Consider the following 19,767-nt stretch of genomic DNA (forward strand, 5'->3'; position numbering starts at 1 on the left):
TCTAAAACCTGGCCTCCTGCATCCTCACAGTGTTGCAGTGCTGTCTTTATTTAATTCTCCCCCATCAAGCCTGTCTCCCCTTCACTGGATGGAGGTGGAATATCAGAGGAGGCCTCTGGGAAAGGCAAAGAGCTCATTAGACTGCACCTGGGCAAGCACCTGAGTTTTAGGCACATCAGGTGCCATGTAGGTCTGGGTGGTTGACTAAAACAAGAATCAAAGTTGACTAAAACAAGAATCAAAGTCTTTTCCTTGGCTGATGTTCTTCTGTCACTTTTTCATGGCACGTCCTGTACAGTACCACAGGTATCATCAGGGAAAAGGCTTCTGTGTTACGGATATCTTGCTGTGAAACCACACTGGTAGCATGTCCTCACTTCCCAGGGCTTTCTTTTGCATCCACACTTTTTAAGGTAGCTTTTGTGCAGAATACTGTTTGTAATAAATGTGAAGATTTTATCTATAATACCATCATCTCCTCTTGACATCACGTGAAGGCGTGGTCCCGAAAGTTTAGATTGTACTTTGCAAAGATTGATCTAACTTTTTTTCCAGTTTTGATACAAAAAGCCTGATATTTAAGAACTGTTGAGTCATCTCATCTTCTACCAGTTTTATTTTGAATTCAGAGACACAGATAAATCAGACTCAGAAAAAGTGGGTACTCAAAATTAGAGAGATTTTGGGGATGTTTAGGTACCCTTGGATAAATATCTCACTTTAAGTCAATTTCTGAAAAGGGAACAGGACTTACATCTTTCAATTTTTTCATAAGCTAATCAGCACCTAATGGTGGCTTGTTTGAGAAAGTCTTAACCTTTCTTTTTTTCTACAGTATTTAAAAGCCTAATTCAGCTCAACTTTAGGACTGTTAAGGGAAGTGAATAATTTGTAAAAGTCACTGAGAAGCTTGGATATAATGCCAAAAAAGGTTAGATGTCTTTTGTGTAAAATGGTAACACAACCTCTCCTTCTGCATAATTTTGGTCTCACTTGCCTCAAAATATATCTGCAATAAAATCAGTTCTTGAGAAGGTGAACAAAAAGTTAAGGAGTTAAAAACCAACTTCCATATGAGCAAAACTGAGCTAGTAAGATGTCTTGGTTTCTAAAGAAGGAGAGGTTTAATAAAAATATGCAATTGATATCTGCAGTTAATTAGCAGTGTACTGGAATTTACCAAGCTTTGTGACTAGCTCAAGTTAAAAACTAGATTATTGTAATTAATGTTAATTTTAGATTTTTTCTCTTGGCTATTTAAAGATCCATCTAGCACAGTGTTACAGTTAGATCTTATCCACTAAATTAGGTGGCAAGCCACGAACATTTACTGGTACAAGTTTGTTCTCCAGTACTATACTGAATTTATCTTTCAGTGTCTTCTCAAGCTCTTCATCTGTAAGGGTTGTGATGTTCACCAGGTCCATGTCCTCCTTGTAGTTGTACTTCATGTCAGTGAGGGTCCATCCAACCAAGGCAAGGACCCCCTTGGTGGTCTGGAGAGTGCACATTGACTTCTTCTGAAGGATGTTATCTGGAGACACTTGGAGGTATGCATTTAGCTCCTGGAAGTCATCTATATGCCGTGGCTCGAGAGTAAATTTATGTATTTTTCGGATATTCCCCAGTTCTGGAGTATGAGGGAAGTCATTCTTGCTGTGCTCAGGAATATAATGCTTCCTTTTGACTTTCTCTAAGTACCAGGTGCCGTTGTCTTCCGTGAGGCGGAAAATGCCGGGAGCCTGGGGTTGGTCCTTCCCAGAAATCAGCATCAGCGGCTGCCACATCTGGTAGGCACCACCAAACCCAGCATCTACAATGTAGGACTCCCCCTTGATCACCACCTTCAGCAGGATATGGTTTAGCTGAGCAGTGTATCCCTTCTCTGCTGGTTCATAGCTGTTTGCACCAAGAATACAGACGTCATAGCCTAATTCTTGCATGGCCCAGAAGAGGAGGTGGTTGGTTTCCAGGCACCATCCACCACGCTTCTTTCTCACAATCTTATTGTAAGTAGCCTGCAGATCCAGTTCGATGGGCTCCCCGCAGTGCATGCTGAGGTTCTCAAAAGGAATGGTCTGGATGTGATGCTGGAAGATGGCTGTCAGGGTTTGCAAGTCTGCCTCCTTATGGGGCTTGTTGTAAGATATTCTTCCAAAATACTCCTGAATGTTCATTTTGCCTGTGTGAGCAGAAAAGTAGCCAGTTACTGCTGTGCAGCTGACAAGGGGTTCACTCCTGTTTCTGTAGCAGAGGTTAACCAACCTGCAAATGTACTCTGGGCTGTTCTATTGAGGATTTAAAAGAATTTTAAGTATTTCTTTAAAAAGAGACAGGGACAGGAGCAGGTAGCAATATAGCTTTCCCTCTCTGAGGGGCTGCCTTCAAACCAGGAGGATGTTTTTCCCATGGGAAGACACAGCACATGCCATAACAGGAGGATCCCACATAACAAAAGTTTTCAAAAATCGAGAAACAACATGTTTGCAGAAAAGCTGCCACACCATACCAGTATAAAAGTCACAGCAAGATCTTGCTGTTTCTTTTACTGTACCAGGTAAGCAATTCTTTCTTTATCCCACAGGTAATTTAACTGGAAGGTTTTGCATTCATGGATTCAGTTAACTGGGATTAACATCTCAGTGTGTCACCATTTCAAATAGGTTTCCATGTGAAGTAGATCATTGTTTTCTTAATCTCTTAAATTTCCCTGAGGAGTTTAGACAGGGCTTTGACTGTGAAAGAAAGGGACTTCAATTTTTCTAACCTAAGGATCAAAGGAATTGATCTAAAAGTACATTAAAAGCAAGTCATATTCTTTTTGTTTCTTTGACCATATTTTACAAACTGAAGGCTTTAGTTTCAGATCAAATTATTGGAAATATTTTGTGGTTTTCTGTCTGTATCTCTGATCCTCTTTCATTAGCAGAAAGACACTGTCATTGGCACTGGTTGTGTGGCCAAGATACAAAAGGTTCCCTGTAAGACTTCTAATTCAGTGACTCATCTCTCTGCAAGGATTTCTTTTGCCCTTAGTTTAGATTTAATTTGGCTTTTTTCCATGCAAGGATATTTGTTGTTCAGAACAATTCACAATCTGTTAATTTCCAGAAAGTCTGAGGATTTTTTGCTTCCTTTAATTGGTTGAATGTTTCCTGGGAGGATTTTCCAAAAATCCTTTGATGTGGATGAGATGGGACAAACTTCCTTCCACTGAATATTCTCAGCTTTGGTCCAGCAGTTTGACCCCATGTCCGTGCCACAAGCTTGTGAAAATCCTACCTCAAGTTCATGGGTGGAAGTGCCCATACCTGAGCAGATGAGCACATCCAATGGCCTAATCTCTAGACTTTAACCCCAATCTTGATGACAGCAGCACAGCTCACATGACTTGGTTGTATTGTTCCTGATTTGCACTAGTACCAACATTCAGACCAGATAATGCAAACCCACAGGAAAATTTGATAGAATAGAAGATCATCCCAGTAAGAGAATAAGAAATAAACATTATCACTTCAAAAGGAACCAAAGAGTCTACATGAAAAAACAGTAATGTCTCTTTGATACTGCATTTTATGATTTTTTTTCCATCCCTTTTTTAGGACAAGGGCCTCATCTCTGGCAGGATCTCCTTGGTAACACTTGTAGAAAGCCATTTCCCTCCCAACACACAGAACACATGTTCACTGGCAGGCCCATCCTATGTTCCTCTGCCTCATTTTTCTTTCTACTCCCACTTTCAGCTATTTTACATAGGAAGATAGAAACATCTTTACCCCATGAGGGTGTGGAGCTGAACCTCTGTGACCAGCAGGAGCCCAGAGAAGTGCATCAGCCTGGTGGGTTTGACACGCTTGGAATTTGCCTTCAAGCAAAACCAGGTCAGTCCCTGCCCTGGGGCAGCAACAGAAGGCCTGATGCCCCCCTGTAACCCATCTCCTGGGTCTGGGTGTCCCCTGGGAATGGGGAAAGCACAGGATAAAACCAGCTCCCTTCATCCTCCCCTTGGAGTGCTGCCAGTGAGGCTTTGGGAAAATATATTGGGAAAGCCTTTTGGGAAATTCCCTGCCCATGCCACAGTTTCCCCAGCTGCCCCTTCTCTGGCCTCATCAATTTAAAGTCAGCTTCAGAGGCAGCCTTGCGGTGGCTGACAACACATGCTCTGATCTCAATGAATACTTAAAGAGGTTTAAGTACAATAAAGCTGCACTACAACATCATTGACATTAGGGAGCATCCACATAAATCAGTGTTTACTCCCTCACTTTCCTGGAGGCAGATTTTTCCTTGGCACAGCCATTCCCGCTGTGTGAGCCATGAGGCTGCAGCAGTGAGCAAGCCCTCTCCCAGGGGACAATTTGCATTCCAAACTGAGTTGCCAAATATCCCGAGCCTCAGTCCAGATCTCAGCCCTGTTTGCTTCTGTCCCTGCAGCAGCTGAGCTTTGCTCAGCATTCCTGCATCCTTGAGGGTAGTGAGATTCAGATGTTAGTTCTGCCTGTCTGCACATGTCCCTTGGGATCACTGGGTCCTTTTGTAATTAGGCTGAATATTAGGATCAGTTCTCTGCAGAGAATCAGGAGGGACTTCCAAGGCTGGATCCTCTTGCACATGCCTACACTGTTTGTTTGATTCCAAGTTACAATGTGAGACAATAGCTGCATTTTTCATATATTCAGGCTCAAAATAAAGGGTTAGTCTAACTCTCACACTCGATGTTGCACTTGGAAAATGCCCTTGCAATGTTCACTCACCATCAGCCCTGGGGTTCCTGTAGTTTGTGCTTTGCTAACACACCTGCAGTGCTGTGCACAGGGTGTGCAGACCCACAGGGGTGGGCTTTCCCAAAGCTGCAGGATGAAGTTAAAGATCAGGAGTGCAGAGCTCACCTCGCAGGCTGTCAGCTCAGGCTTTCCGCCCTGGGCTGTTCCAAAGGTCCCAGGAAGAGCTGCACTGGCAACTGCAGCTCTTAAAGGTCCAGGCAGCCTTTAGTGCCTGCCAGGGACAGCCTTATCCTCCAGCAGAGCAGCCAAAGAGGACAGAGAGTTTCTTCTTTCATAGTTGTTTATGTTCTAATGGTTTTATTGCTTTATTTGTATTGGCATATGTGTGGAAAGCCCTGTCAAGCAATTTGTTGTGTTAGGTGCTGCACAGAGAACCTGGAAATGATCCAGTCCCCAAACTGCTTACAATATTGAGGAGATTTTAACTTTCCACATCACTGAATGGCAGCTGAACACTCCAGAAGTGCAAAGCATGGGAATCATCAGCAATTCCTGTAAGTGGTTTTAACCTACAAACCCATCCTCAACCCTGCAGGTCACCCCGGGGCTTCAGTGTCTGGGGCATCTTGGTGGGTGCTCCTGTGCTAAAGCAGCAAAGAACTTGTGCAAAAATGATGCAGATTTTACACTGTTGACACTGATGTGGCCTGGATCCCTGTGGGAAGTGACTTCTGATAGACAGAGAGTGATCCAGGACAGGAAGTCACTGATTTATTGGTGGGGATGGCAGCTGTTGAACTCAGCACCCTGAGCTATTCCTCGTGGCTGACACCAGCCCTGCCAAGCAACAAGGTCAGATTTGCCAAGTCACACAGTTGTCTAAATTCCCCTGGGTTCAGAGAGAAGCCCTGTGCTTTGAAAGGGAGGATGCTGCCCCCAGAGAACTCTGAGCTCCCTGAACGTGCTGTGCCTTTAAGTATTTGCCTCCAAAGTTAGTGATAAGGAAAGAAACAAACTCATGCAATCTGAAAAGAGACATTTCTTTTTTATTTTTTGTCCTTCCAACAGCAAGTTCCATGGTGTTGCTCAGCAGTGCACTGTGCCTCTGTGGTGAGCAGGGGAGCTCTGAGCTGTGCCCTGCAGGAGCAGCTCCAGGCATATGCTCCAGAGGAGTCAGCAGAAAGAAAAGAGCCTTTCCCTGTTCCTGCCCTCCCCACGCTGCATCTCTGGACAGAATTCCCTATTTCAGTATTTAAAGGTGATTTTATACCTCTGGACTTGTTCCCCAAGGAGCACAAGGTGCAGGAAACACCCTGACACAGGGAGAGAGGAGTGGGCACAGCCCATTTGAGGTCTTTCCTATGTTTGTTCCCACAAAGGATGGAGATTCTTGGCTCTCTGTGGATCTTCTCCTGCTCCACAGCTTCACAAGACCTGCCTGGACTTCCTCCCCATCCCAATGCTTTGTCCCTGCTGTCCCACTGAGTTCAGCTCCTCCAGCTCTCCCACTAATTTGGAGGCACAGAAAAACACAGGTCATGAACAAGACACATCCTGGGACAATTTCTTCTGATCGTTTGTGTTGCAAGCTGCTGGTCCAAACCATAAGAAATCTCTCCTTCTTTTACAACCACATTTCCTTTTCTCATAGCATGGGAGAGCCTCATGAGCTATAAGGAACTCTTGCACTCCTGCAGCCAGCACATGTAAGTGAATATGACTCTGGAAGACAGGGGCTTCAAGAGCTTGCTGTGTCTCTAAGAAATAGGTTTTGAAGATGCAGATGCAGAATAGCAGCTTTTATTAAACCTGAACTCCTAGTTCTATAAAGCTGTACTTGCTGCATAACAAGTTTCGTGAGTTACTGTCTTTTTAGAAGCCTTAGCTGGAAAATTTTAGCACTTACAAATAACCAGGACAACTTCAGTAATTAATGATTTTTTTTTCTTTGGGAATACATGCTGTATTTTGGGGGGGGGGGGGTGGAATATCTAAATAATTCCAGTTCACAGTGCTTGATTATTTTATTTAATTGCAATTCATTAATTTGTTTAATTATAAGTGCATAGTTTTAATGCTTCCAAGATTTGTACATAAAGGAACATCAAGCATCTTCTCAAAGGGCAAAGGGGTCACATTTGAGTAATTTCTCCTACTAGAAATCTTAGCCCTTAGGTACATGATTAACATTCATCATTTCTCCTTGTATCAATATAATTAGTATCACTGCAAACACATCCTCAGTAGAACAGATATGTTTCACCAAAAGAATTCTGTACATGTGTTTGGGTTCTGCTGTAATAATTAACGTGCAAGAGCACCCAGAGTAGAGTCTGAGGAGAGGAACAGTCTGCTGTGGAGTGGGAGCAAACAAAATGCTCAAGAGATGCTTTCAGTTCAAAGAAATGCTGCTCTTTGGTTATGTCACTGAGACAACAGGAGCTGTGCAAAGTATGAAACAGTACAGAATTGTCAAAAACATTTCTTATCCTCAGTTCTGAGTCATAAACAACCTGTTGTCATGTGGTCACACGGTGACTTTGCACAGGTGTGGGATGGCCTGAGTGCCATGTGAGAGGGTGTTGGGCATGTGAGAGCAAAGAGAACAGGCTTATGGCTCGACAGGAGGAACTCAGCACAGGATGTCTTTGTGGTTTTGGCTATTACACTCCCAAAATAATATAGTATTCATTTCAGAGGCAGGTATCATTTTCCCAAGGTGGGAAAAGGCCTGGATATCTGCAACTTATTACCTGCACCAGGTACTAAAGACCAAGACATACAGCTCCATCATTCTGCCCAGCTACACTGGCTGTGTTCAGAAAAGCTTTTAAGAGATGAAAGGAGTAGGGAATGGGCTGAGTCTGCTTCCTGCTAAGCACAAACAGAAGGGTAACGATTTGATTGAGCTTGGCAGACATTAATTGTACCCAGCCTAAAAGAAATGCAGGAATAGTTGTGAAAATCCATTTGTTCTCCAGATTCTTGCTAGTATGTTCTGCCTTACACTGGTGTAGTTGGAAGGAGAAAGATTAACCTTTGGATACTTGTCAGAAAGAGAGGGAAGAATTGCCTGTAATGCCACTGAATTGAATTGTAATCCAGGCACTGAGTTAGAACAACCTTTTATCAACAGGTACAAATTTCTTGTCTAATATAATAGTGAATTTCTCCTTCAGTGTTTTCTCTAATTCCTCATCTGCAAGGATTCTGATTTCCACAAGATCCATATTGTCCCTATAATTGTATTTTATCTCTGTGAGTTTCCACCCCACCAGTTCCCGGATGCCATCAGCAGTCTGCAGGCTGCACATGGATTTCAACACAAACTTTGAATTAGGTGCTGTCTGCAGGAGGGAATTGCAGCCCCTGAACTCCTCAATGTCTCGTGGCTGAAGGGTAAAGAGATAAACCCGACGGCAAACTTCATTTTCCACATTTGGGGAAGTTGAGGTGCTTGGGTTCAGAACCCACTGCTTCCTTCTCACCTTCTCGAAGTACCAGGTCCCATTCTCCTCCTGAAAACGAAACACCCCAGGTATCTGAGGCTGATCTGTCCCTGAAATCAGCTCCATTGGCTGCCACATCTGGTAGGCCATCCCAAATCCCCCATCCATAATATAGGATTTGCCATCAAGATCCACTCGTATCAGCAGATGATTGATTTCTTCTGGGTAGGCGTCACGCTCTGGGACATAAACTTTTGCTCCCAGAAGGGTGATGTCAAAGCCAAGAGTTTTCAGGACCCATGACAGGAGATAGTTGTTTTCCATGCACCAGCCCCCACGTTTCTTCTTCACTATCTTGTTGTAGATCGCTTCCAGGTCCAGCTCAATTCTTTCTCCACAGTGGATGCTGAGGTTTTCATAAGGGACAGCTCGGATGTGGTGCTGGAATATATCTGTCATGGTAGCCAGGTCTGGCTTGTTGTGGGAGCCCTGGTAAGAAATTCTGGCAAAATACTCCTTGATGTCCATGCTGCCTCTGAGAGAAGGGTGGGAAAAAATAATAGGCTGTGTCAGAAGTGGTGGAATGCTCTTGCCCATCCCTTTTAATGGGGTGCTCAGAAGAGGAGCAGGATTTGATAATATCTGTCTCAAAGGCAGCTGAGTAATAGTGCTGAGAGAAGCCAATGGGACACTGCTGATGAGCAAAATGTTATTTTTATTTGCCTCTTTTACAGCTGTGACAAGAGGCTCCAGCTGTGCTAAGCATATTTCAGCAGAGTACCTGCCCAGCAAAGCTACAAGTCTCTGTAGGAAAGAGCAAATGCAGTTGCAGCAATGTTTCCTTGCTAGAAATTATAGGAGCTGAGACTCTCCAGATCTGAACTGCTTTGCTCATGGTTTCAACAAAAGAGCACCAGAAAACAAACCCTCCCACTCTTGCAGTGCGATCCAGAGCCAAACACTGCTAAATTTCAGACATCTGTAAATATGGAGCAATGTTGTTCCCATTATTGACCCAAGGGGTCCAAAAATACTCTCAAGTTTCTGTATGCAACTCCCAAAGTAAAATTAAAAGACAAATATCCAACTGTTCAACAGGATTATATTCCCAATCTGATGAAAAATGGTAAACCCAAAATTGTATGGGAATTTTGGAAAGGTACTTTCAGTACATAAACAAAACAAAGACAATGAAAAATTCCCATTTGGTGTAATATTCTGGCAGAAGCAGGGGTTGCCATGGTTAGGGTACCCACATAACCTTTAGGACAGAGGCTTTACAGAACTCTGACTGTTGATCATGGCCACCACTGTGTCTCAGCATCAGAGCAGACCTGAGTGCTCCACGAAGGGGTTAAGAGCATCAGAGTTAGGAGGTTCTCTTTGTTCAGCTTTTGGCTGTTCCCAGGATTTTCCCAGAACTACAGTTCCATTCATTTCTGAAAACTTGGCACAAGCTTAGATCTTGTTGTGTGAATTTTAAACCAGCATCCCAGTTAAAACAGTTTTTCCCCTTTTCTCCCTTCCTTTCCCTCCACCACAGCAAGCAGCACATGTGCAGTAACTTTTTACTCACAGGGAAAATGTTGGTGTGGGTTTGTCTGTCTGTCCATCTCTTGAGGCTGTTTACAGGGCTGCTTTCATGGGGGTTGCTGACATGAGGCAGATGGCACAAATGCCCGAGTAGCTTGAGGCTCACAACTGAGTAAATAAAGCAGCATATCTACACCACCGAGCAGCTGAGCTCCCTGCTCTGCCCTTACACCATTTCTGCTGTTTTGTCCCCAGACAGGTTTCACTTCCTGCTTAGAGAGCACTCAGCTACCAAGATCCAGGGGTTAAGAGAAAGGCTTACCTGGAAAATCAGTTCTAGTGCCAGTGTGCCTCTGGGCCTTGGGGTGGTTCTAGGCTAAAGCAAGTGGCATAGCTGGCTGTCCTATACTTAGCACAGACAGAGCAGGAGGACTGCTCTCCAGCTGCTCTTCCGGGGAATGTCCCTTCCCTCAACTTGCTTTCACCCGCCTCTGTCAGATTGCAAAGGCTGAAAAAAAAAAAAAACCTAAACAGAGAAGGGACCCGGAAGGGTGGTGCCTGAGAGCTTTCGTGAGCCAGCAAAGCCAGCAGCCGTGTGTGCTATAGACACTTATTATAATATTGGCTTTTCACAAATATTAAATGGATTTTATTTTTGCGGTGTTAAAGTAACTTTGCTACAAAGATATAGTTTTTATTTCTGATGTTCATTAAGCTTAGAGTAGTGAAACAGCTGATGTAAGTATGCTTGTGTTAAAATGCCTGCTTGGATGGGATAATACCCAATGAACACAGGATGAGGACTCTGCTACAGACATGCCAACTATCAGCACTCACAGTCTGAAGGCAGTGTGCGCCAAAGCCCAAAAACTGGAGTAATAATAGGAAGGGACTAAAACCACGGCCAAGGAATGCGCATGCTCTGAAAAGGCGGAACCAAGGAGGAGCTATGCTAAACAGTTCTTGGAAAAGGTGAACGAGTTCAGGGAAAAGTTTACTTTGCATAATTGTTTATGAATGTGTAACAGGCCAGTGCAATAGAAATGGAATATAAAGGGTGTTTCCCCAATGTCATGTGTGCTCTTGGCTGAGTGACAAGATGCACGCACACATAATAACCTTTGCTATGTGGTCTTTGTCTACTATTGTTAAACTATTAAACTTGTAAATTTTTACAGGGGAGTGAATCCTGTTTTTCACAAGGGTAAACCTGACTCTTGGTAGAGCACAGGCTGCTTCACATTTTCACTTGTTTGATGCTCTCTTCAGGAGCCTGCTCAGGCTGTCACCAAAATATTTTCGTTTCAGTAGCTTGCTGGAAGTGCTCAGGTGATGTAATTTTTTTCTCAGGTGATGGTGTTTTTTTCTCAGGTGTTTTTTTCTCAGGTGTTGTAGTTTTTAACATTAGATAACTGTTTCTTTGGAAATGTGGGGAAGGAAAGCCTGCATGCATTCAGTCCAGTAAGGATTCTGCACTGTTTCTGAAGAACACCAAGATTTCAGCATGGTAACCTGCACCTGCAACCTGCTTACCCCAGTCTGCAGCACAGGAACTTCACTGCTGCCTTTGCTTCCTTTTCTTTGTGTGATTTCCAGATGGTTTTTATTGCAACAAATTTCATAGAATGTACAAAAGCACTGAGCCAGCAGTGTGTGTGTCACCTTTGCTCTTTGCCCACAGGAATCACCTGCAGTTGTTGCTCATGCGGAAGATGCTCTTGGCACAGTGATGACTACAAAGTATTAACATATAGGGAGCTCCATCCAATCAGAGCATGTCATATTGCTTTTCTATCTCCCAATTGTGATTGCATTTTGTCAAGTCTCATTCATTCCCTGACATCTGCAGCTGGATCTTCCCTGTTAGCTCCCCAACAGTAGTGCCAGTCCTTCACACTTAGTGTCAATGCCAAGTTCCATTCAAACCCTGATTTATTGGGATAATTAGCAGAGCTAATAAATCAGATGAAACTAAGATGTCTGTGATAACCCATTACACAGCTCCACTCCCATATCCAAATGTGGCTCTTTATCATCCCATCAGTGGCCTGTCTGTGACCCCACAAGAGACAACCCATGCCCAAGGCACAAGATGCTGAAGGGAAAGGAGAACCTGCCCTCATCAGGCTCATCTGGGCAGATCCCAATCAGTCCAAAGAGAAAGTTCATATTCCTAAATGGATCTTGCTGATCTTTCCCCACAGACCCTCATTTTGACAGGGAGAAGCCAGGAGTCAAGCAGGCAGATCCCAGTCCTGATGGAAACGAGCCTGAAATTCCATGGACCCGTCTCTGTATAACATGTGAGGAGAGCCATGCATGCTCCTGGTCCAGAGTTACTGGGATAAATAACAATATTTATTGTTATATAGGGTGCCAGAACTGAACCCTCACCACGTTCCCTTATGGGAACTGGCTCAGGGTCAGTTCCAGGGAAATTTGGAGTCCCTTTTTAAACACGGGTGTTTTCTGACTCACAAGGAACAAAAACCATTTTCCCTGTAGTTTGTTCCTTGGTAATACACCTGCAGTGCTGTGCACAGGGTGTGCAGACCCACAGGGGTGGGCTTTCCCAAAGCTGCAGGATGAAGTTAAAGATCAGGAGTGCAGAGCTCACCTCGCAGGCTGTCAGCTCAGGCTTTCTGCCCTGGGCTGTTCCAAAGGTCCCAGGAAGAGCTGCACTGGCAACTGCAGCTCTTAAAGGTCCAGGCAGCCTTTAGTGCCTGCCAGGGACAGCCTTATCCTCCAGCAGAGCAGCCGAAGAGGACAGAGAGTTTCTTCTTTCATAGTTGTTTATGTTCTAATGGTTTTATTGCTTTATTTGTATTGGCATATGTGTGGAAAGCCCTGTCAAGCAATTTGTTGTGTTAGGTGCTGCACAGAGAACCTGGAAATGATCCAGTCCCCAAACTGCTTACAATATTGAGGAGATTTTAACCTTCCACATCACTGAATGGCAGCTGAACACTCCAGAAGTGCAAAGCATGGGAATCATCAGCAATTCCTGTAAGTGGTTTTAACCTACAAACCCATCCTCAACCCTGCAGGTCACCCCGGGGCTTCAGTGTCTGGGGCATCTTGGTGGGTGCTCCTGTGCTAAAGCAGCAAAGAACTTGTGCAAAAATGATGCAGATTTTACATTGTTGACACTGATGTGGCCTGGATCCCTGTGGGAAGTGACTTCTGATAGACAGAGAGTGATCCAGGACAGGAAGTCACTGATTTATTGGTGGGGATGGCAGCTGTTGAACTCAGCACCCTGAGCTATTCCTCGTGGCTGACACCAGCCCCGCCAAGCAACAAGGTCAGATTTGCCAAGTCACACAGTTGTCTAAATTCCCCTGGGTTCAGAGAGAAGCCCTGTGCTTTGAAAGGGAGGATGCTGCCCCCAGAGAACTCTGAGCTCCCTGAACGTGCTGTGCCTTTAAGTATTTGCCTCCAAAGTTAGTGATAAGGAAAGAAACAAACTAATGCAATCTGAAAAGAGAAATTTCTTTTTTATTTTTTGTCCTTCCAAGAGCAAGTTCCGTGGTGTTGCTCAGCAGTGCACTGTGCCTCTGTGGTGAGCAGGGGAGCTCTGAGCTGTGCCCTGCAGGAGCAGCTCCAGGCACATGCTCCAGAGGAGTCAGCAGAAAGAAAAGAGCCTTTCCCTGTTCCTGCCCTCCCCACGCTGCATCTCGGGGGCAATGGACAGAAGTCCCTATTTCAGAATTTAAAGGTGATTTTATAGCTGTAGGCTCGTTCTCCTGAGCCTATGGCCCAGCACAAAGTGCAGGAAACACCCTGACACAGGGAGAGAGGAGTGGGCACAGCCCTTTTGAGGTCTTTCCTATGTTTGTTCCCACAAAGGATGGAGATTCTTGGCTCTCTGTGGATCTTCTCCAGCTCCACAGCTTCACAAGACCTGCCTGGACTTCCTCCCCATCCCAATGCTTTGTCCCTGCTGTCCCACTGAGTTTAGCTCCTCCAGCTCTCCCACTAATTTGGAGGCACAGAAAAACACAGGTCATGAACAAGCCACATCCTGGGACAATTTCTTCTGATCGTTTGTGTTGTAAGCTGCTGGTCCACACCATAAGAAACCTCTCCTTCTTTTACAACCACATTTCCTTTTCTCATAGCATGGGAGAGCCTCATGAGCTATAAGGAACTCTTGCACTCCTGCAGCCAGCACATGTAAGTGAATATGACTCTGGAAGACAGGGGCTTCAGGAGCTTGCAGTGTCTCTAAGAAATAGGTTTTGAAGATGCAGAATAGCAGCTTTTATTAAACCTGAACTCCTAGTTCTAGAAAGCTATACTTGCTGCATAACAAGTTTCGTGAGTTACTGTCTTTTTAGAAGCCTTAGCTGGAAAATTTTAGCACTTACAAATAACCAGGACAACTTCAGTAATTAATGATTTTTTTTTTCTTTGGGAATACATGCTGTATTTTGGGGGGGGGGGGGGGGATATCTAAATAATTCCAGTTCACAGTGCTTGATTATTTTATTTAATTGTAAGCCATTAATTTGTTTAATTATAAGTGCATAGTTTTAATGCTTCCAAGATTTGTACATAAAGGAACATCAAGCATCTTCTCAAAGGGCAAAGGGGTCACATTTGAGTCGTTTCTCCTACTAGAAATCTTAGCCCTTAGGTACATGATTAACATTCATAATTTCTCCTTGTATCAATATAATTAGTATCGCTGCAAACACATCCTCAGTAGAACAGATATGTTTCACAAAAAGAATTCTGTGCATGTGTTTGGGTTCTGCTGTAATAATTAACGTGCAAGAGCACCCAGAGTAGAGTCTGAGGAGAGGAACAGTCTGCTGTGGAGTGGGAGCAAATAAAATGCTCAGGAGATGCTTTCAGTTCAAAGAAATGCTGCTCTTTGGTTATGTCACTGAGACAACAGGAGCTGTGCAAAGTCTGAAACAACACAGAATTGTCAATAACATTTCTTATCCTCAGTTCTGAGTCATAACTAACCTGTCATCAAGTGGTCACACGGTGACTTTGCACAGGTGTGGGATGGCCTGAGTGCCATGTGAGAGGGTGTTGGGGATGTGAGAGCAAGGAGAACAGGCTTATGGCTCGACAGGAGGAACTCAGCACAGGATGTCTTTGTGGTCTTGGCTATTACACTCCCAAAAGAATATAGTATTCATTTAAGAGGCAGGTATCATTTTCCCAAGGTGGGAAAAGGCCTGGATATCTGCCTCTTATTACCTGCACCAGGTACTAAAGACCAAGACATACAGCTCCATCATTCTGCCCAACTCCACTGGGTGTGTTCAGAAAAGCTTTTAAGAGATGAAAGGAGTAGGGAATGGGCTGAGTCTGCTTCCTGCTAAGCACAAACAGAAGGGTAACGATTTGATTGAGCTTGGCAGACATTAATTGTACCCAGCCTAAAAGAAATGCAGGAATAGTTGTGAAAATCCATTTGTTTTCCAGATTCTTGCTAGTATGTTCTGCCTTACACTGGTGTAGTTGGAAGGAGAAAGATTAACCTTTGGATGCTTGTCAGAAAGAGAGGGAAGAATTGCCTGTAATGCCACTGAATTGAATTGTAATCCAGGCACTGAGTTAGAACAGAGATAACCTGCTCGTATTGACAGGTACAAATTTCTTGTCTAGTGTTATATTGAATTTCTCCTTTAATGTTTTCTCTATTTCTTCATCTGCAAGGATTCTGATTTCCACAAGATCCATATTGTCCCTATAATTGTATTTTATCTCTGTGAGTTTCCATCCCACCAGTGCCCGGATGCCATCAGCAGTCTGCAGGCTGCAGATGGACTTTGTCACAAAGAGAGAGTCAGGTGCTGTCTGCAGGAGGGAATTGCAGCCCCTGAACTCCTCAATGTCTCGTGGCTGAAGAGTAAAGAGATAAATCCGACGGCAAACTTCATTTTCCACATTTGGGGAAGTCGAGGTGCTTGGGTTCAGAACACACTGCTTCCTTTTCACTTTCTCCAGATACCAGGTCCCATTCTCATCCTGAAAACGAAAGACCCCGGGAGTCTGAGGCTGATCTGTCCCTGAAATCAGCTCCATTGGCTGCCACAGCTGGTAGGCCATCCCAAATCCCCCATCCACAATGTAGGATTTGCCATCAAGGTCCACTCGTAGCAGCAGATGATCAATTTCTTCTGGGTAGGCATCAAACTCTGGGACATAAACTTTTGCTCCCAGCAGGGTGACGTTGTAGCCAAGAGTTTTCAGGACCCATGACAGTATGTTGTTGTTTTCCATGCACCAGCCCCCACGTTTCTTCTTCACTATCTTGTTGTAGATCGCTTCCAGGTCCAGCTCAATTCTTTCTCCACAGTGGATGCTGAGGTTTTCAAAAGGAACAGCTCGGATGTGGTGCTGGAATATATCTGTCATGGTAGCCAGGTCTGGCTTGTTGTGGGAGCCCTGGTAAGAAATTCTGGCAAAATACTCCTTGATGTCCATGCTGCCTCTGAGAGAAGGGTGGGAAAAAATAATAGGCTGTGTCAGAAGTGGTGGAATGCTCTTGCCCATCCCTTTTAATGGGGTGCTCAGAAGAAGAGCAGGATTTGATAATATCTGTCTCAAAGGCAGCTGAGTAATAGTGCTGAGAGAAGCCAATGGGACACTGCTGATGAGCACAAATGTTATTTTTATTTGCCTCTTTTACAGCTGTGACGAGGGGCTCCAGCTGTGCTAAGCATATTTCAGCAGAGTTCCTGCCCGATATTTCCTTGCTAGAAATTATAGGAACTGAGACTCTCCAGATCTGAACTGCTTTGCTCGTGGTTTCAGCAAAGCAGAAGCAGAAAACAAACCCTCCCATCTTGCAGTGGGATCCAGAGTCTCTTCTGCAACCAAATCTGAAGCAAATCTGTCCTGCCTTGGTGTTTCATCCATTATTTAGGCAGCCAGGCATCAGCTGGTCTCACCTGCTCCTACTCTCTGTGCCCGTGGTAAAAGATGTGACCTGGAGGGCAGAAGGGTTTTTTAGGGCAAAAAAAGGCTGTGGGATGATTTTTGCTCATCTGCTGTGAGCTGCCTCCCCAGAGCACAACTTAGCTCCCCAGTCCTGCTAATCACAGCCCTTCTCCAGCAACAGGATTTGGAAAGCAAGGCTTGGGCATAAATCACAAGGTTCAGAGGCCTCACATTTTATGTGACCATTTTTTCTGATGCAGTTCATCTTTCTGTTCATGGTCTTCCCACGGGTGGGTGGCTGCCCGAGGGTGTGGGAGCAGACATTGACCTCCTCTGGGATGGCAGAGGGCTCAGTGCAAGGCTATTTCACAAACAGAGGGGTGGAAAGCAGCTCGAGCCCTCCCAGCTCTTGATGGAAGGAGTGGGATTTTGATGGAGCCAAGTCCTTTTGTTATTTCTCCCCAGGCACTGCTAAATTTCAGACATCTGTAAATATGGAGCAATGTTGTTCCCATTATTGACCCAAGGGGTCCAAAAATGCTCTCAAGTTTCTGTATGCAACTCCCAAAGTAAAATTAAAAGACAAATATCCAACTGTTCAACAGGATTATATTCCCAATCTGATGAAAAATCGTAAACCCAAAATTGTATGGGAATTTTGGAAAGGTACTTTCAGTACATAAACAAAACAAAGACAATGAAAAATTCCCATTTGGTGTAATATCCTGGCAGAAGCAGGGGTTGCCATGGTTAGGGTACCCACATAACCTTTAGGACAGAGGCTTTACAGAACTCTGATTGTTGATCATGGCCACCACTGTGTCTCAACATCAGAGCAGACCTGAGTGATCCACGAAGGGGTTAAGAGCATCAGAGTTAGGAGGTCCTCTTTGTTCAGCTTTTGGCTGTTCCCAGGACTTTCCCAGAACTACAGTTCCATTCATTTCTGAAAACTTGGCACAAGCTTAGATCTTGTTGTGTGAATTTTAAACCAGCATCCCAGTTAAAACAGTTTTTCCCCTTTTCTCCCTTCCTTTCCCTCCACCACAGCAAGCAGCACATGTGCAGTAACTTTTTACTCACAGGGAAAATGTTGGTGTGGGTTTGTCTGTCTGTCCATCTCTTGAGGCTGTTTACAGGGCTGCTTTCATGGGGGTTGCTGACATGAGGCAGATGGCACAAATGCCCGAGTAGCTTGAGGCTCACAACTGAGTAAATAAAGCAGCATATCTACACCACCGAGCAGCTGAGCTCCCTGCTCTGCCCTTACACCATTTCTGCTGTGTTTTGTCCCCAGACAGGTTTCACTTCCTGCTTAGAGAGCACTCAGCTACCATGATCCGGGGGTTAAGAGAAAGGCTTACCTGGAAAATCAGTTCTAGTGCCAGTGTGCCTCCGGGCCTTGGGGTGGTTCTAGGCTAAAGCCTGCAAGGTTCGTGGCTGTCCTCTGCTTAGCACAGGCAGGCAGGCAGGGCTGGAGGACTGCTCTCCAGCTGCTCTTCAGGGGAATGTCCTTTCCCTCAACTTGCTTTCACCCGCCTCTGTCAGATTGCAAAGGCTGAAAAAAAAAAAAAAAGGCAAACCCAGAAGGGTGGAGCATGTGAGCTGGAGTGAGCCAGCAAAGCCAGCAGCCGTGTGAACCTGGCTGTTGTTAGAGCACAGGCTGCTTCACATTTTCAGTTGTTTGATTCTGTCTGCAGGGGCCTGCTCAGGCTGTCACCAAAATGGTTTTTTTTCAGTAGCTTGCTGGAGATGCTCAGGTAATGTTTTTTACTCCCAGTCATCAGATTACTGTTTGTTTGGAAATGTGGGGCAGGAAAGCTTGCATGCATTCAGACCAAAAAGGATTTTGCACTGTTTCTGAAGAACATCAGGATTTCAGCACAGTAACCTGCACCTGCAACCGGCTTACTCCAGTCTGCAGCACAGGAACTTCACTGCTGCCTTTGCTTCCTTTGCTCTGTGTGATTTCCAGATGGTTTTTATTCCAGAAAATTTCACAGAACGTACAAAAGCACTGAGCCAGCAGTGTGTGTGTGTCACCTTTGCTCTTTGCCCACAGGAATCACCTGCAGTTGTTGCTCATGTTGAAGATGCTCTTTGGCATGGTGATGACTACAAAGTATTAACATATAGGGAGCTCCATCCTCTCAGAGCATGTCATATAGTTTTCTATCTCCCAATTGTGATTGCATTTTGTCAAGTCTCATTCATTCCCTGACATCTGCAGCTGGATCTTCCCTGTTAGCTCCCCAACAGTAGTGCCAGTCCTTCACACTTAGTGTCAATGCCAAGTTCCATTCAAACCCTGATTTATGGGGATAATTAGCAAAGCTAATAAATCAGATGAAACTAAGATGTCTGTGATAACCCATTACACAGCTCCACTCCCATATCCAAATGTGGCTCTTTATCATCCCATCAGTGGCCTGTCTGTGACCCCACAAGAGAGAACCCATGCCCAAGGCACAAGATGCTGAAGGGAAAGGAGAACCTGCCCTCATCAGGCTCATCTGGGCAGATCCCAATCAGACCAAAGAGAAAGTTCATATTCCTAAATGGATCTTGCTGATCTTCTCTCTCCACAGACCCTCATTTTGACAGGGAGAAGCCAGGAGTCAAGCAGGCAGATCCCAGTCCTGATGGAAACCAGCCTGAAATTCCATGGACCCGTCCCTGTACAGCATGTGAGGGGAGCCATCCATGCTCCTGGTCCAGAGTTTTTGGGACCAGAAAGGCTGCCAGAACCGAACCCTCACCACGTTCCCTTATGGGAACTGGCTCAGGGTCAGTTCCAGGGAAATTTGAGGTCCCTTTTTAAATACAGGTGTTTTCTGACCCACAAGGAGCAAAACCCATTTTCCCATTTGTATCCTCCACATCCACCATGTGCAGCTGGGTGTTGTCCATCCCACCGGCCAAAGGATAAGCCTGCAGCTCCAGAACCACTCTCCTTTTTCTTCAGGCACATTTTACAGCCAAGCCATTGAAACCACGAGCTCCCACCCTCCCCACGTGGGCCCAAGGCCAGCACAGGGCAAAGCTCAGTCAGGGAGTGCTGCAGGTAAGGCAGGGCTGCTCTTGAGAGTCTGCTCAGTGCCATGCCAGAGCAGCAGGGCTAATTCCAGGTGGGGCAATAAACTGCAATCACAGCT

The 19,767-nt window shown here is 44.9% G+C and overlaps 3 protein-coding genes and 2 long non-coding RNA genes across 11 annotated transcripts; 2 read left to right on the plus strand and 3 right to left on the minus strand.

Annotated features, from left to right (window-relative positions):
* Window positions 1–1,285: 1,285 nt before the first annotated feature.
* Window positions 1,286–18,116, minus strand: LOC135279669 (arylamine N-acetyltransferase, liver isozyme-like). Of its 4 annotated transcripts, none has more exons than XM_064387126.1 (2): window positions 17,977–18,116; window positions 1,286–2,182 (listed from the first exon to the last, which is right to left on the minus strand). In XM_064387126.1, the coding sequence occupies exon 2, from the start codon at window positions 2,175–2,177 to the stop codon at window positions 1,287–1,289; it is 891 nt and encodes a 296-aa protein (XP_064243196.1). In that variant the 5' UTR covers window positions 2,178–2,182; window positions 17,977–18,116; the 3' UTR covers window position 1,286. The 4 variants fall into 4 exon arrangements, with proteins under 4 accessions (XP_064243196.1, XP_064243197.1, XP_064243199.1 ...); XM_064387127.1 differs by lacking the exon at window positions 17,977–18,116 and adding an exon at window positions 10,029–10,166; XM_064387129.1 differs by lacking the exon at window positions 17,977–18,116 and adding an exon at window positions 4,890–5,158.
* Window positions 2,198–5,274, plus strand: LOC135279673 (uncharacterized). The gene is made up of 3 exons (XR_010346890.1): window positions 2,198–2,557; window positions 3,744–3,881; window positions 5,144–5,274. It is a non-coding gene; the product is annotated as an uncharacterized LOC135279673 (long non-coding RNA).
* Window positions 5,748–10,169, minus strand: LOC135279668 (arylamine N-acetyltransferase, pineal gland isozyme NAT-3-like). Of its 2 annotated transcripts, XM_064387125.1 has the most exons (3): window positions 10,029–10,167; window positions 9,750–9,867; window positions 5,748–8,708 (listed from the first exon to the last, which is right to left on the minus strand). In XM_064387125.1, the coding sequence occupies exon 3, from the start codon at window positions 8,699–8,701 to the stop codon at window positions 7,838–7,840; it is 864 nt and encodes a 287-aa protein (XP_064243195.1). In that variant the 5' UTR covers window positions 8,702–8,708; window positions 9,750–9,867; window positions 10,029–10,167; the 3' UTR covers window positions 5,748–7,837. The 2 variants fall into 2 exon arrangements, with proteins under 2 accessions (XP_064243195.1, XP_064243194.1); XM_064387124.1 differs by lacking the exon at window positions 9,750–9,867 and having other exon boundaries at window positions 10,029–10,169.
* LOC135279674 (uncharacterized) lies at window positions 5,802–13,388 on the plus strand. Its single transcript, XR_010346891.1, has 4 exons — window positions 5,802–6,430; window positions 11,911–12,009; window positions 12,578–12,712; window positions 13,227–13,388. It is a non-coding gene; the product is annotated as an uncharacterized LOC135279674 (long non-coding RNA).
* LOC135279666 (arylamine N-acetyltransferase, pineal gland isozyme NAT-3-like) lies at window positions 14,176–18,117 on the minus strand. 3 transcript variants are annotated; one of them, XM_064387123.1, is made up of 3 exons: window positions 17,977–18,110; window positions 17,696–17,813; window positions 14,176–16,163 (listed from the first exon to the last, which is right to left on the minus strand). In XM_064387123.1, exon 3 carries the CDS (start codon window positions 16,154–16,156, stop codon window positions 15,284–15,286), a length of 873 nt encoding a protein of 290 aa, XP_064243193.1. In that variant the 5' UTR covers window positions 16,157–16,163; window positions 17,696–17,813; window positions 17,977–18,110; the 3' UTR covers window positions 14,176–15,283. The 3 variants fall into 3 exon arrangements, with proteins under 3 accessions (XP_064243193.1, XP_064243192.1, XP_064243191.1); XM_064387122.1 differs by lacking the exon at window positions 17,696–17,813 and having other exon boundaries at window positions 17,977–18,117; XM_064387121.1 differs by lacking the exon at window positions 17,696–17,813 and having other exon boundaries at window positions 14,176–16,661; window positions 17,977–18,116.
* Window positions 18,118–19,767: the final 1,650 nt, after the last annotated feature.

The sequence above is a fragment of the Passer domesticus genome, chromosome 12 (assembly GCF_036417665.1).
Source record: "Passer domesticus isolate bPasDom1 chromosome 12, bPasDom1.hap1, whole genome shotgun sequence".
Lineage (NCBI taxonomy): Eukaryota > Metazoa > Chordata > Aves > Passeriformes > Passeridae > Passer > Passer domesticus.

Excerpts from the sequence above, each read along its gene's own strand:
- LOC135279669 (XM_064387126.1), bottom strand. The coding sequence starts at position 2,177 with ATGAACATTCAGGAGTATTTTGGAAGAATATCTTACAACAAGCCCCAT.
- LOC135279668 (XM_064387124.1), bottom strand. The coding sequence starts at position 8,701 with ATGGACATCAAGGAGTATTTTGCCAGAATTTCTTACCAGGGCTCCCAC.
- LOC135279666 (XM_064387121.1), bottom strand. The coding sequence starts at position 16,225 with ATGGGCAAGAGCATTCCACCACTTCTGACACAGCCTATTATTTTTTCC.